General features: G+C 35.7%; 1 protein-coding gene across 1 annotated transcript; it reads left to right on the plus strand.

Annotated features, from left to right (window-relative positions):
- The first annotated feature begins 1,564 nt into the window (after positions 1-1,564).
- cetp (cholesteryl ester transfer protein, plasma) lies at positions 1,565-15,451 on the plus strand. The gene is made up of 18 exons (XM_032586985.1): positions 1,565-1,673; positions 1,875-2,149; positions 3,885-3,999; positions 4,091-4,222; positions 8,447-8,517; positions 8,932-9,019; positions 9,950-10,019; positions 10,101-10,161; positions 10,403-10,494; positions 10,625-10,724; positions 11,200-11,279; positions 12,150-12,200; positions 12,283-12,435; positions 13,063-13,130; positions 13,950-13,992; positions 14,535-14,607; positions 14,895-14,980; positions 15,065-15,451. The coding sequence occupies exons 2-18, from the start codon at positions 2,014-2,016 to the stop codon at positions 15,140-15,142; spliced, it is 1,497 nt and encodes a 498-aa protein (XP_032442876.1). The 5' UTR covers positions 1,565-1,673; positions 1,875-2,013; the 3' UTR covers positions 15,143-15,451.
- Positions 15,452-15,853: the final 402 nt, after the last annotated feature.

Consider the following 15,853-nt stretch of genomic DNA (forward strand, 5'->3'; position numbering starts at 1 on the left):
ACATGTTTGGTTAAAGTTAAACTGTAATAGGTTTTAAATCAACTTCTGCTTTTGACTGTCTACCCAGTATTAACATTTGTCTTTTGAGATCTCCAAGAGGAGGTTGGGAGATTTTTTACTTCAAAGAAAATGTTTTTAAATCTTTTACAGTTCAGACCCTGTAGGAACTTCAGAGGCGGTTCAACAAAGTACAAGCCTCTCTATGAATCCCCAGTTGACTCACTGTGATCAGAGAAGCTGAATGTTTGGTTCCACCTGAGCTGATATCAAGTATTTTACGTGAACCCTCAAACTTGACCTGAGGTAGTTCCGCAGTGAAAGTCAGAACCTCTTGCTCACCAGAGAAATCTCCAACACTAGTGTGCTAAGCAAGGTAGCTTTTGTGAGTATCTCCAGTTTATTTTTGGGTGTGTGTGAACCCTGTCGTGCCCCCGCAGACCCATGTCTCAACCCTACACTCTGAAACAGTCAGTCCGGTAGCATCCTCAAGGATTTACGCACGATATTAAATTATAAAACATGGTTTATTCTGGTGTTGACAACCAGCCCCGGCTCCAGACGAGTTTAACAGGGGGGGCAAAATGAATCTACGTAGCTGAACGTAGACAGCATCAGTAGTCTGCAGGCTACTTGTTAACAAGCTTAAGGTGCTGTATTGTTATTAGCCAGACGTCTTTTCGCTAACATTACCTGCATCCAACCGCATTACTCAACTCACTCTGTGAGTTAACTGTGCCAAGTTATTTGCGTTTTGCTGGTTTGCTGCATGATTCTAGCACACACCTGCGCTGCTCTGCACAGGTGTAAACCCAGCACGAGCGTCCTAGCGCTCATGTTGCGTTTAAAGGCGGCTCGGAAAAACAGATTACTATGTGTTAACAACTGATTAAACAGTTTTAACTGCTGAAAACGGTGACGGAGCACACAGATGTGGGAAGTGCGAAAGCCCCTACTGTATCAAATTGATATAGGAATAACAGAGAGTTGGCCATTCTAAGGTAAAAATAACAAACAGCTTCCAGTCCAGGAGGGGCACGGCTGACCCCCAGTGCCCGCCTATGCCGTCGGACCTGTTGACAACCCATGAGAAATGACAACAAAAATACCATATCAGAACAAATTCTCATACTTTATATCTAACGCTTAACACACAGAAAATAAGCATTTAGACTAATAGACCTCGTGAGCTGACGTCCTGGAGGGGCTAAATAATCCTTACTGATCTTGAGTATTTCTTCTGTTTATCTCCAATTTACATTTCTCACTCTGTGTGGATCATCAGTTGCGTCTTGCAGATCGCATCTCACAGCTCATACAACACTTAAATATAAACAAATGTATTTTTTAGCTACTCGCATGGAACTTAATTATAAACTAATTTTGATTCTGTAATCTGGGTGGTACAAAAGTTGGAATGTATAATACTGTTACAAGATCAAATTCAACTCATCCACATAGGAGGTTTGGAGGACAAAACGCAGTAGGACATGAATACTTGGACTCAGCTCCTGTATCCAGTTACCCTGAGAACCTTTGCATGTTAAAACCCTCTTTGTTCAAACAGAGCTCAGTACAGGGAAGTTGGTCACCTGGACAGAGCAGGGAAACTGGGAGTTTTTGACAGAAATGTATGTTTTTTCAAGTTTTTGGAGATTTTTGAATATTATTTTGGGGTATGTACAATAATAATATTTGCCTTGACTTCTTTTCTTTAATATCAGCTATTTTTCGTCTTGCGTCGTCTCGCCCACTTTAATTTGTGTAGTAGGTTTTGCAGCTGTTACCTCACTGACAAAGTTGCACTTTGACCTGTTTTTTTTTGTGTTTTTTTCCCCCCCAAATCTGAGTCGGTGTTTGTCTCTTCACTCCTACAGTACAGCACACAACTCCTCCGTTTCTGATTGGGTGAACAAGGCAGTTTGTCCCTAGAAAGCAACGGCAAGCTAAACCTGTAGCTTTAACAGGCTGCAGAGCGATTGTTGCAGTAATTTGAGAGTTGGAGGATCTAGCAGAATGCCAGGCGAAATTTCCCCATGGCTGCTGCTCCTCTCTCTGTTTGGAACGACCCACAGCTGCCTTCGGGATCCTTCTTCGGCCTACAAATACACTGGAATTGTATGCAGACTCACCTATCCTGCGGCCGTTGTGTGTGAGTAGTACTGACATCCCCCAATCCAATCTGATTATGCTAAATGCAACAAGTGAATGCAGTTTAATCAGAATGGCTTCACAATACAGTAAACAGAAACTGAGAAATGATGAAGTCCTCACCAGTGGCTTTCTAATGGAGGGTCAAGGATGACATTTATTTTATACTGATTGAGTGTTTTTGCCCAGTAAAAACAGATCCCTGTCATCTTACATTAACCAAGCTCTAAGATACACAGATGCTTAATTCACCCATCATTGCTTTGTTTTCTTTCCTTTGTTGGTCTTAATCAATATTTCTCCAGGACTTCTGAAGGTTTTCATTGTTTTACTGTGACCTTTGGCTTCTCTCTCACTTAGTATCTGACTATTTTCTGAGGATTGCTCGACTGCTTCTCTGTTACGTTACATTAACTCTGACCTGTGCATTATTCAGCAGAAAAGAAGGTCTCTAAACTGAAGGAATTAACGTGTGTTTTCAAAACACACAACAGACAACTTATTGGATAATTTAGGATCTTTGTTCCCAGCATTTTTACACTGATTCAAATTCTGTAAACTACTCAGTTAAAATTACCAAAGGAAGCATGTTTTGACAGGTAGAAGACTGTTTTTTATTACCAGCAAGTACAAGTGTAGTTATATTGGCCAATAAATGAACTCCAAGCTTAAGATATGACTTACAATAAATCTTTATTAAGAGCAAAAACAGAACAAGACAAACATCAAGTTGACAAAAACAAAGAAATGTAAACAAAGGATACAACTGGAGCATAAACACAAAACAGCAGGCTTTTCAATTCGTTCCAACACATAAAATAAAAAAAAATATTCAAATGTTTAAAATACTTATGTCTTTCAAGTTTTTTGTATTATTGTTGCTGTCCAATATTAAGAATATATAATGTTTTATATACTCAAGTAATTCAATGAAATTTGGCTTATGATTAGAGACCTTAATGAACATGGAATTAGGACAGAAATAGCAGGTTAATAACATAAAAGTAAGAATTTACTGTCAATATCTGTATCATCAAACAAGACATTCTTTCAATATGAGAAAAAAATTGTGATTAACAATGAATTTTAAAACTATTAGCGTTTATGTGTCAATCTGCACACGTGTCCTTAAATCTGCCATTTTAAAAGGTATTCAAAAAGTACAAAATGTCAGATTGAAAGGTTTAAATATAAGCTCTGCAAAGATTCACTGTTATATATTATACATGGTGAAAGTCAGCTTTGCTTCTTCAGGACCTAAACGACTGGTTTTTATTGATAAACCCATGACTTCCTCAATGAGTTCAATCATCATTTTAAGACTTGAAGCTAGTTTGGGTTATGTAGCTGGAGAAAGTTTCAAAGCACATCAGCAAGGTGTTGAAGTGGACCAGTCAAAGTCCAGATTTAGATTAAATAGAGATGCTAGGATGTGCTCAAAAACTCTCCAAACTGGCTAAAAAAATATATTTTTTACATCGGGGAAGGTCGGTTCCATTTATATTATATTTATTCATACTGGATAAATGGAATAATAGTTTCCAAACTGTTTTCAGGACTATCTTTGTATTATATAAATTTTTTTTTGATGATCTGAAACTTTTGATACAAAAAAAGTAAAACCAGAACATAAAAGGAGCAATTTGTGTTTTTACCACTTTGTAAAGTCTACTCCTTCAAGTTGAGTCTATGAGGGTTTTTCAGTCTGGTCCTGTAATGTGTCTTTATGTCTTTAGTGAATGAGAAAACCACGAAAGTTATTGAGGCAGCTTTCCAACATGCCCGTTACCCAAGCATGCAAGGAGAGAAATCTGCTGGTTTCTTTGGCAAAGTCTCATATGGCCTAGAAAAGTAAGTGCTCACGCTCAAACCTCCACAAAAATGTAATCTACCATGTAACACAACAAGCTACTGCAGGTTTCTCTCTGTGTGACTTACCCAGTTTGGAGATTTACAACCTGTCTATCGGCCGGAGTGACTTTGAGCTGCGTCCAGGGGAAGGCATCGGTCTGGAGATAAACAACGTCTCCGCTGTGTTCAGTGGCACCATTCAGTACGGATATGGCAGCTGGCTGTGAGTCTGAATGTGCAAGTTTGGTCAAAAAAGTCAAAGTGTTTTATACACATTTAATTATTTACCTTCAACTTTTTTGTTGTGTTTCATCACATTACAATCACAAATCACAGTGTACTTGATCCAATATTTATATGATAAATCAACTCAAGGTAGGGAATATTGGGAGGTGGAAGAAAAGTGATATATTGGTGTAAGTCTTTTTTTTTTCTTACAAATACAAATATGACATGCATTTGTATTCAGTCCCTGGAATTTGCTTTGATCAAAACCATTCTAAAGTACTTCTATACATTTAGGGTAATTTTTCTGTTAGCATCTGAGCCTACCGCCCAGCATTGTACCACTTTCAACATGTTTCCAGATGCTGCCCTCTATTTACCTCTGTCCATCTGTCCATCTACTTTGACGAGCTGCCCCCAAGCATGATGCTGCTACAAGCATATTTCATTGCTTAAATGGCTCAAAAAGATTATTAAGAAGATTATTAAAATTATTTAAAATGGTTCTGTCAAAAGAGTCACTGATAGGTTTATTTAATTCCTATCTAGCAAGGATTCAGACCAGTCGTGATTGTCTTTTCTGCAGAATAGGAGGGAAGATCCGAGACGCGACGAATCGCTGTAAAACACTGTCTGGGATCAACTCTGCCAGATCTTTCTCTGCATTTGGCTTTATTAGAAAATACAAGGAAGGAGGTTGGGCCTTCTCACATAGTCACACAAAGAATTTGACCAATGACCTTTTTCTACAGGGTGTCCTAGAACCTTCTGTGGGCATGCCCTTAAAAGGGCATGGCTGACCACAACTAATCAGTTACAGATGGAAGCTGATACCACAGGAATGTGCAAAGTCTCTAGCCTTCAGGCAAACATCCTACAAATGGTTGTGTTTCACAGAAGAGAAGAAGTCAAGTAACATCAAATAATAATATGAAAACATAACCTTTCAAATAAACTCACAAGCAAATGAACTTAGATAATTATTCTAACATTCCCTCCTGTTTTTCATATTATTACTTATAAAGTCTAACTCAGACATCAGAAATACATTTCTTGCTGGTACATTTCAATGCATGGTCACAACGTTAGACATCAGAGTTTCCCTCAGAGATGGAGGCAACAAGTCGATATTGATACATAACATTTCCAACAGTTTTGGCTATCATTGATTTTAAACATGGAATTATGCAGGCAGTAAAAATACAAAACAAGAAAAGAATAAGAAGAGGCATCATTAATTTCAACAGCAGATGCCACCATAGTCCAGATATGAGCCAAAAAAAACTTCTCCATATGAGGGAACTGCAACATGGCCTGTTGCAGGTATTTCAAACAGACATTGTCATCAAAATGAGTTTCATTAGCATCAGAAATATAAGTACAACATTCTCTAGTGTCATCTTCATCAGTGTCAGCATAATCAAACAATGGCTTAACTTAAAAAAAATTTTCCATCAGGGGAATTACTTTAATCTTTTATCAAAGAACGCAGACTTTGAATGAGACCACATCCACAGGACACCAGAAAAACAGCTGCAAAACTGTAATGACAAAACAGAGATCAGATTTTCCAAAGGCATCATTCATTTGTGTTTCCAACACAAATATCTTCAATTCACTGTGTGTCCGAGTGAATTCTCCACCGCTCGTCTCCATCTGTGGCTGCTATCGTCGGAATAAATGTGAAACCGCTTCTCCAAGCAGTCGCATTCTTCTTCAGAGATAACAGCTTGTGTTGCAGAGTCCAGAGTCCTACCTGGAGCTCAAAACTCCAGGGCAATCTGTGTGTATAAAACCATGAGCAACTCATCACGTGAAGCCTTATCTCCTACTTTGTCCAGTTCTGCTCATTAAATGGTGGATGTGATCCCTTCAATTTACGTTTCTATTATTATACTACGCTTCCAACAGATGGAAAACACCAAAATCCTGTAATCACTTGCTTCAAAAGACATGTGTCCAAAGTAATGTTTTGCCAGAATGTTCAACAAATGCAGATCTTCATTTGAAACTAATCTTGTAATATAAGACTGAACAAAACAAAACAATAACAAAAGCTTAAAGATGTACTGTAGTTGTATAGCTTACATTTATCATCTATTAATTTGCCAATACATCATTTCCACAATCCTCTGTGACCTCATTTTCTTGGCTTATTCTTTCTTTCTTTCTTTATTTATTTATTTAACCGTAGAACCCATAATTTATTTTCAATTTGTTCAGATGTTTTATTTTATCAGGATTCTATCTTTCAATAACCTTCCAATCTTTACACTGCAGGTCACATTTACTGCTGTTATTGCCTAATTTTAATAATTTAGTCCAATTTAACACATAGTGTGTTATAAAAACTGGAAATTTTGCACCATGAATTAAACTAAAAAAACTCTGTATTTATATGACATAAAATACCAAATGGTATTTTATCTCCAATCACACACTCTTTCACACCAACATGAATTGCAACACAATACAAAACACAAAGCACAAAACATCTGGCCAGGTCAAAGTTTCAGTCACCAATTTTCAGTCTGTCCTCATTATTTTATCAAATTTTACTGAAGCTTCAGGAATTTTCCAATGTTTTATTAACATTTTTCATGTTTTAATTTAATTAATTTTTAAACTCTCGTCTTCAGGAACCTGTTTTAAAAACTCGTGCACATTTAAAAAGAGACATCTCAAACTTATGTTAGAATCTAACAACAACCAATAACTTCCCGTTTTCTGGTACCAGTTTTTTACTTAACCCTTATTTTAAAACCAAAACACCACGTTTTTTCTTTACTTTCAACATGCCATCTGCACCGTACTTCTTTTTCCATTTAGTCAGGTACATTAAGTTTCCTGGCTCCATCTGACACATTAACTTCTCATCCCCTTTAAGACTTTTCTCCTTCCCGTGTGAAAAACCCTTATTTTACAGTGTTTTCGTCCCATTCTTTATGACACCTAGGGTGGACGCTATAGAACGGGGGATTGGGAAGTGGGGTGGTGGTTAAATACTTGTCGTGGCAATCCTCACTTCAACTCAACTCAATAAATGATTTGAGTGGAGAATTCTTGCTACTCAAACCCCAACAAGGCCACCACTTGCTTTCCCACCGTTATTTTAAGGTATCACATTTATTGCCTTTCCCTACGTGTGTTTTTTATACTTTCCCATTTTTTTTTTTTTCTCTTTTCTTTTCACTTGACGTCAAACGGGGGACTTGAAAACTGCCCGTACAATCCCATTTACTTACTTGGTTGAATCCTGCTCTGTCTCGGTTTTGAGTCCCGTCAATCCACCGTTGGCAGAAGGAGGTTGACCTAAAACACTGGCCCAGCGAGGAAATTGCCCCCCGGGACTTTCAGGTTAAAGAACCTGACTGCCGGCAGTTTTCAGCGCGTCTTACTCCTTCCGTCAGCGGCGGGTATATCGGGAATCCCGGACGAGCCCCCAAATGATAGGTTTATTTAATTCCTATCTAGCAAGGATTCAGACCAGTCGTGATTGTCTTTTCTGCAGAATAGGAGGGAAGATCCGAGACGCGACGAATCGCTGTAAAACACTGTCTGGGATCAACTCTGCCAGATCTTTCTCTGCATTTGGCTTTATTAGAAAATACAAGGAAGGAGGTTGGGCCTTCTCACATAGTCACACAAAGAATTTGACCAATGACCTTTTTCTACAGGGTGTCCTAGAACCTTCTGTGGGCATGCCCTTAAAAGGGCATGGCTGACCACAACTAATCAGTTACAGATGGAAGCTGATACCACAGGAATGTGCAAAGTCTCTAGCCTTCAGGCAAACATCCTACAAATGGTTGTGTTTCACAGAAGAGAAGAAGTCAAGTAACATCAAATAATAATATGAAAACATAACCTTTCAAATAAACTCACAAGTAAATGAACTTAGATAATTATTCTAACAGTCACGCACCAGGTTTTTGTAACAATCATCAGTGAGATGTTCGAATAATGATATATAACTTGATTCAGCAACATTTTATTTAATATCAGCAAAATGGGATACACTATTAGGATTTTTATTTGTAAAAAAAAATTAATAATTCACAAACTATTTTATAGTGTTCTTCTGTCATGTGACATACCAATAGAATATGTTTATGGTTAGAAAATTACAATAATGTACATAGGAGTATAAAGTTTTTGTTTTGTTTATTTCTCTTATTTTATTTTTTCAATTATTTAATTTTTGTTTTTCTTTTCTTATCAGAGTCAATGTTGGACACAGACTTGACTTTGAGGTTGAAACTCAGATTGATCTTGGAATCAACCCAAAACTTTGTAAGTAAATAATGGACTTTTCCCCCCCTTAGTTTCAAAAGATATTTTTCATTTAACTAGTTTCACACAGTTGTTTCACTCTAGTAATCTTTTTATTATTATTATTATTATTATTATTATTATTATTATTATTATTATTATTATTATTATTATTATTATTATTATTATTCAGTAATTTTCAGATTGAAAAATGTTTTATTAAAGTTTAAATATGACTATTCTTTGCTATTGATTAATGTAAAAAAATGTAAAATAAAAATTGTATGCCCATTCTCAACCTCAACAAACTTGTCAATCACATATTCTAATGTATTGTGGGGTCTAATTCTAACACTTATTATCATAGATAGTTATATTCTCTATCTCCATTTTTTCTAATAAATTCTTCTTTCTATTCCCAATCTATTTGTTCAGACTGCGGTAATTCAAAGGTCGCTGCAGACACATCTGATTGTTACCTGAATTTTCACAAGTTTCGCCTCTACCTGGAGGGAGACAAGGAGTAAGTGATGAAACTATACTAGATTAAAAACAAAAGTATACACAGGTATGTTAAAATCTATGTTTTTGCAATGTAAAAAAATCACATCAAAATTGACTGTAAAACTTCAATTTTCCACTAGACACGTCAATCTAACTGAAAACAAATACATCTTTTGTGGGGGAAAACCTTAAAAATGATCTTAAAACATGTGTACTAGAAGTCTTTATTGGACAGTATTTTTACAGGAAAGAGAAGGGGAAGACATACTGCAAAGTTTTATAGAGAAGTAAACAGGAACAATGGTATCAGTCAGGATAAGGGGTTACAATAATACACATTATTTTCTATGTACCATTTCACAGTAAAGATAATGGTCAGTAGTTACTGAAAATATGAAAACAGTGAAATTACTGAAACTGGACATTTTTCCACAACTGAAAAAAGCAGATATCAGAAACTGGTGAAGGAGGCTCCCAGGAGCCTTAGAGGAACCCAGAAGGAACTAGAGCCATTCTGGTTGGTGTGGATTATGTGCAGTCTGCTGTATTTTTATTGTTTTATGTAACCACTAACCAAAAGCCCAGCTAGGGACAAACAATTCAAATTAGCTCAGGTTCTAATGTTAACATGTATGGTATTTATAACAATTTGTACTTGTCCCTAAGAAAATAAATAATTTTAATTATTATAATATGTCTCTACCAAAGAGAAGGGTTGAAAGAAGAATCACATTCCATAAAAAGAAGAAAAACAAAGAAAGCTCTCCAACAGATTTGTTTTTCAGTAGATTCGTCAGGATAAATGTCACCTTGACGGTGGAAAATGAGTTTAAGTTTTTCCTGGTCTCATTTTTCTTACTTTACAAAAACCTGGCTTTTTAACAGGGTTGTGAAAACTTTGGTGATATGTTCACTGGTGTTAATGTGTGTCTCATTGTTTGTTGGTCAGACCCAACTGGCTGAAGAAGCTCTTCACTGACTTCATCACCTTCACAGTTAAGCTGGTCGTCAAAGGACAGGTGAGAGTGGAGACCGAAGGCTTTGGTGTTTTCATATCAGCTTCCAGTCAAACGTAATGACAAGTGTGTCGTCAAATGCAGATCTGTAAAGAGATCAACAAGCTGGCGGACATCCTGGCTGAATTTATACAAGACACAGCAGGTGAGAGTTATGTTGTCTGTGAAATCAAGGTTAATGTCGTCTCAGTGTCTGCTTGACCAAACTGAGGAACTAATTTATTCTAATTGTGGACCAGTTAGCAGATTTTCATCCCTGTCCGATAGAACAGTGCGGTATTACGGAGAAAATCTTTTTCATTTGAGTTGTAGGCTCTTAAATCTTCATGTTTAATGTTCTAAGATTGTCGTAACATCCGAATGTTTGGCTTTGTTTGTGTCTGCAGCTAACTTTCTCAGTGATGGCGGTATCAGTGTGGATATTGGTGTAACTACGACTCCTCTCATCACAGCGAACTACATAGAGTCTTACCACAAGGTTAAAAAGATCATTTGAAATCATCTGAATATTTTAGTTGTGTATAGTAAATATAGCATCCCTTATCTTGTCAGAATTATGTAGTGACATAAACCTTTCGTTGAGGCATGTTGATGTTTATCTCCTTCAGGGTCTGACAACCTACTTAAACTTGACTTCTGTGATCAACGCCTCAGTTTTTCACCCAGATCACCTGACTGAAAACAGGATGCTTTACTTCTGGTTCTCAGGTGGGCTTTGATATAAATGCTTTAAAGCATGGGAGTGGCGTCATTTTCTCTTTAAAGTCTCCACTTTGACAGTAAAAACACAGTTTAAATGTAGATTTCCATTATAGGATTTTACAGAATAAATGTTTTTATTTGTTATGTTATTTTTTGTTTATTTCTTATATATATATATATATATATATATATACAGTATATAAATAAATTCTCAAAATAAATAAAAAGGTTTTTCTTTGACAAAAAGGAAAAAACACACATTTGGGTTCATCACAAGTTTTTGATGTCTCTTGGCGATTTTTAAATTTGTATTTTATTTCTGAGAAGACCATATACTTCTATTAATTAATTCATTACTACAGATTTTTTATTGCAGATTTGACCCTGTAAATCCAACTTCAAGTGGGAAAATTGTTATTACTTTTCATAAAGTAGAAGCAACCTTGTTGTTGTAATTTTTTGTTTACTTTCTTAACAACAGATGACATTTTTAAACCACTGATTGCTGCTGCTCATCAAGATGGCCGCTTCCAACTTAACATTTCATCAGAAGACCTTAAGGTGAGTCATTTTCTGCCAAAAGTGGTGGAAAGTAAATATCTTGGCTACTTGTTCTGTAACAGATCCCATTTAGGAGATAAATAGATCTATTGGGTCTTAATCTGCGGCGATGTGAGCACAAAGCCGGTCTTCTTTGTTTCTAAAAGAGTTCCCAGTGGTAGTCTGTGAGAGTAAAAGGATTATATGCACACTGTTTGTAAAAACCTAGTGTCATCTGTATGTATGAACATCTGCCACTTGGGATGTTCTGTTTTTGGAATAAATTATCTGCAACTTCAGCTCCAAAGCCACCTCTGGCTCTTTATAATTGTAGCCAACAATGAGAAAAACTTAAGAATTTTTTTTATTTATTTGTAAAGATAAGAGAAAGGCTAGTTCAATTTTTGTGTGTGTGTTTGTTCATGCTGTGTTCAAATTAAAATCTCCAAAACAAAATGCCACCAATCATAAATGTCTAATTTTGTCATTCAATTTTATTTACTTTATCAGAAGCAAGTTGCACCAAAGCACTTCACAGCAAGATTAATAAAATAACATAAAGGAGTAACTAAAACACACAAAAAAAGACATAAGGAAAGATATAATAAACAATTCACATAGAATTGTTTATTCTTATAAAAGAATAAGAATATCAGGCTTTATTTAATTCAAATTAAAGCTTTTATATATTTTTTTAACAAATAATATAAATATGTATTCAGTAGATGTTCATAAAACTTGAAAAGCTTGCAAATGTCATGTAATAAGAATGAGGCCCAAAGTTTCTATTTGCAATTTTAGGACTCATCGCACCCCGACATAAAAAATTACATCAATTAGAGTCCCAACTAAAACTCCATTTTTTTTAAATGCTTTTTTTTTTTGTTTCAGACACTTTTTGAGACAAACCTCTCCAGCATCAAGCCTGAATATGTTGCAAAGGTAATAATGAAAACATTTCCCTAATTCCGTTTTGTTTATTTATTTTCAAATATGAGATGTTGCTTTGTGTCTGGCTGCTCAGTGCTTGTTGGAATCAGCCTCCCCTGAGCTGAGAGTGTGGAGCTCCTCTGTTCCCACTCTGAACACTTCCACCGTGGGAACGTCAGTCTGGGCTCAGGCCACTGGAGAGCTCTACTGTGGGAGTCAAAACAAACCAACGCTGTCCTTTCAAATGGTACATCGAGGCATTCTTCGCTGAGTTTTGAAATGTTAATATGAAAAGATAATGACTTGAGCTCTTGTCCCACCTGGAGGTTCCTTTATCCACACAGAAGGATAGAAAGGGTTTAGAAAACAGTTTACAGCACAGACCAAAAGTTTGGACACACTTTCTCATTGAATTCAATGAGAAAGTGTGTCCAAACTTTTGGTCTGAACTGAGTACAGACCAAAAGTTTGGACACACAGTTGTGTCCAAACTTTTGGTCTGTACTGTATGTAAAGTTCAAATTTTGTGAATTTTCAGGAAATAAAAAAAAAAAGATAAATAGTGACACAGATTTAGTTCGGCAACAAAGAGAGTACACCTTCTTTTAGCTGTAAGTTTCTGTTTTCAGTCTTTTTCTAACAGCATTTAAATCTAGGCAACAAATTTCATTGTCTTAAAACAAAAATATAGCAAAACTGGAGAAGCAGTGTGTAGAAAAACAATGTATACTCTTGCTCTGTAGGATTCATTAAGAAAATAGCCTCTAGCTAGTTTTAGACTTAGACTTAGACTTAGAGTCTAAGTCTAAGTCTTAGACTCTAAGTCATTATTACATCGTTTGTAACCAATATTTGTTTGTTCCTGCATTTACAGAACATTACTGTAGATGTCTCAGCTTCCTATGCAGACAAGAAACTTTTTCTCCATGGTAAACCACAACAGTAAGAGACTTTCTATAAATACAAAGAAAAAGCATAAGCTAACTTTGCTGCAACTTTGCCTGCCCCAGTGAAAGTACAGCCTCAGTTTTTTCCAGCATTTCGTTTAAATTGTAAAGGAAATGCAGCTTGCAACAATTGATGGAGACGATTGTTGCAAGAAGAAATTATCTTTGTTGCAAGAACAAAGTGTTAAGTATTTGTTCTTAGTACTTAGAATTGGAAGACTTCAGACTGAAGTTCAAGGCCAGACACTTAGATTTATGAAGATATTATTATTATTATTATTATGATTATTATTATTATATTTTATTTTTTTATTTATTCTATTTTATTTTTTGTTGCATATGTAGGCTTAGCTATAAATTTTTAGGATGACCAGACAAAAAGATGTTCTTCTAGGGTCAGAACAGACACTCCAGTTTTTGTCTTACAGCCATAGATATGAATGTTTCATTGTTGCTATTCTCTATCTGATGGAGATTAATACCACTCTGAGTAATTCTTAAGTCGTATTTCAAAAATACTCAAAAATACTTTTACTATACAAGACAAATTGTTCTCTGTGCCATGTTTTATTTAAGGAATAAGTAATCGTAGTCATTTATCAAGATACTCTTCATTTGATTCATTTAAAAAGATAATTGTTAAGATGTGAGGTGTGGACATATGTTGATATAAAACAGTATAAAACAATTATTGAAAATAAAAAGTAAAAAAAAGATAATTGTAAATCTCCAGTTTAAAAACCACATACTAGTCAAATTTTAGTCAGTATGTGCAGATTCTGTTGCTTGTTTGTGATGGAAATGATAATTACAGGACATCTGTCATCCGAGCTGAGCTGCCTCAGCAGAATAAACTGGTGAGTAATTTTTATCATTTGTTTTAAACTAAACATTTATTTTTTATTGGCGAATACTTTATCATATGAGCCTCATCCCACATGTGAGAAAAAAAACAACAACAGAAAAGCACTGGTGAGAATAATAATGGAAAGTGTGTAAAAACTTGTGCCAAAAACATATGGAAATATCTCATGTTGCAACACTATTTTTGCTGCACATTGAAAAATACGTAGAAAACCCTTCAACAGGAGTCACATGCTGCTACTCAGGGTTGCCTCCTGGGTCTGATGTGGGCTTCACATACATAGTTTGAAGTGGACAGTAGACTGGATCCAACTGATATCACACATTGGGCAATCGAAATGTTTCAAAACCGTAAAATCAATTTGCAAACCATGAGGTTTCCGTTGCTTTTACATGCTATGTTTTTTCTGCATTCATCTCTCAGTTTTATTCAGTCTTGCCTTGCTAAAGTTGAATTGGTTTTCACAGACATGAAAGCAGAGAATGCTTAAATGTTTTACTTGTGTTCTTCACTGACTAGTTTTTCTGTTTGCAGATAAACGACGAAGCTCAAGTTGAGTTTATAAGGGAAGCTGTGGAGAAAATAGGCGTTCCTAAAGTCCTGTCTGGTATGAAACGGGCCCACTAAATAAAATAAACACAATCTTCCAAATGCTAACCTCACTCCTAATCAATGAGGCAGCTTTTTGGTTAACATGACCTTTTTCAGCATTGTTTTTTTTCTCACACTTATGACTTTAAATAAATTATTCTTAACATTTTCTATTTTACTTTGACCTAATCCCTAATGGTGAAAAAGTTTCCACCCCATATATGTAATTATTTATCCATAGTTGGTCCATAAAATCCTTGCTGCACCTGTAACAGGAGTTGAGAAATGTGTTGTGTTTTCCAGTTTTGGAGGTGGAGATAACCAGGTTGATGGACAAACAGGGGGCAAACTTGTTTGATATCATTGACCCTGAGGTGCTTCATCAGGAAGTAAGATATGTATTTTACTCTTCTTTTTTTGTCTGTGTCAATGTTCAATATCTGCACAGTGACCTTACCGCTCTTGTCCTGTAGGGATATATTGTGACTCAGATGGATTTCGGTTTCCCTCATCATCTTCTTGTGGACTTCCTCAAGAGGACGCTGCAGTGACTGTGCTGCTTGAAGCATCTAGAGCCAGTCTTCCTATGTATCACTCAAAAATCTGGTTTTAGCAACACTGTTTACCTTAAATTTAGAAAGTAAATAAGTAAAAAAAAAAAAAAAAAAAAAGCTTCACCCTAACAAACTAATTCATTTCCTTTTGTTCTTTGTTATTGTAGAAATAAACAAATTTGAAGTTGTTGACGTTACTGACCTCATCTGGAAAGCTTGTCCCACATCCAGAAAGACCCACTGAATATTTCTTTAGCTTTGATTTGTGCTTATTTTGTATGTTATTAAAAAAATACCCAGACAATTGCTTTGTTTTTGTGCTTCTTTCTTCTGTAAACACACTACTGAGTTCTGCACAAATCTAAATTCTGGGTGACTAGAAGAAAACATTTCTTGCGTCTGTTCAGGAATGCCTAAGAGAATGTGAATCGAATGTAAGGCACATAATTTCACTCAATATTATCTCCTATACTTTCAAAATACATTATAAAAAATAATTTATTTCAGTTACACTTATACAATGTTAACTTCCTACCTCTTCACCTTCCTTGCTTATTTTTATTTAGTTGCAATAGTGTTGTAATGCCACCAGGTGGCGGTAGCTGAGCACTATAGCTACCATTTTCTCTTTCAGCTACACAAAGCACGTTTACATTTTCAAAAGGATGTTTCGGAATATTATTTTAAAATTAAAACTTATTAGCCACA

The sequence above is a fragment of the Xiphophorus hellerii genome, chromosome 2 (assembly GCF_003331165.1).
Source record: "Xiphophorus hellerii strain 12219 chromosome 2, Xiphophorus_hellerii-4.1, whole genome shotgun sequence".
Classification (NCBI taxonomy): Eukaryota; Metazoa; Chordata; class Actinopteri; order Cyprinodontiformes; family Poeciliidae; genus Xiphophorus; species Xiphophorus hellerii.

Bases quoted from the DNA above. Each gene is read 5' to 3' on its own strand.
- cetp (XM_032586985.1), top strand. From the start codon at position 2,014: ATGCCAGGCGAAATTTCCCCATGGCTGCTGCTCCTCTCTCTGTTTGGA. The intron at 9,020-9,949 runs GTAAGTGATGAA...TTTGTTGGTCAG, and splicing joins TACCTGGAGGGAGACAAGGA to ACCCAACTGGCTGAAGAAGC. The intron at 11,280-12,149 runs GTGAGTCATTTT...TTTTTGTTTCAG, and splicing joins TTTCATCAGAAGACCTTAAG to ACACTTTTTGAGACAAACCT.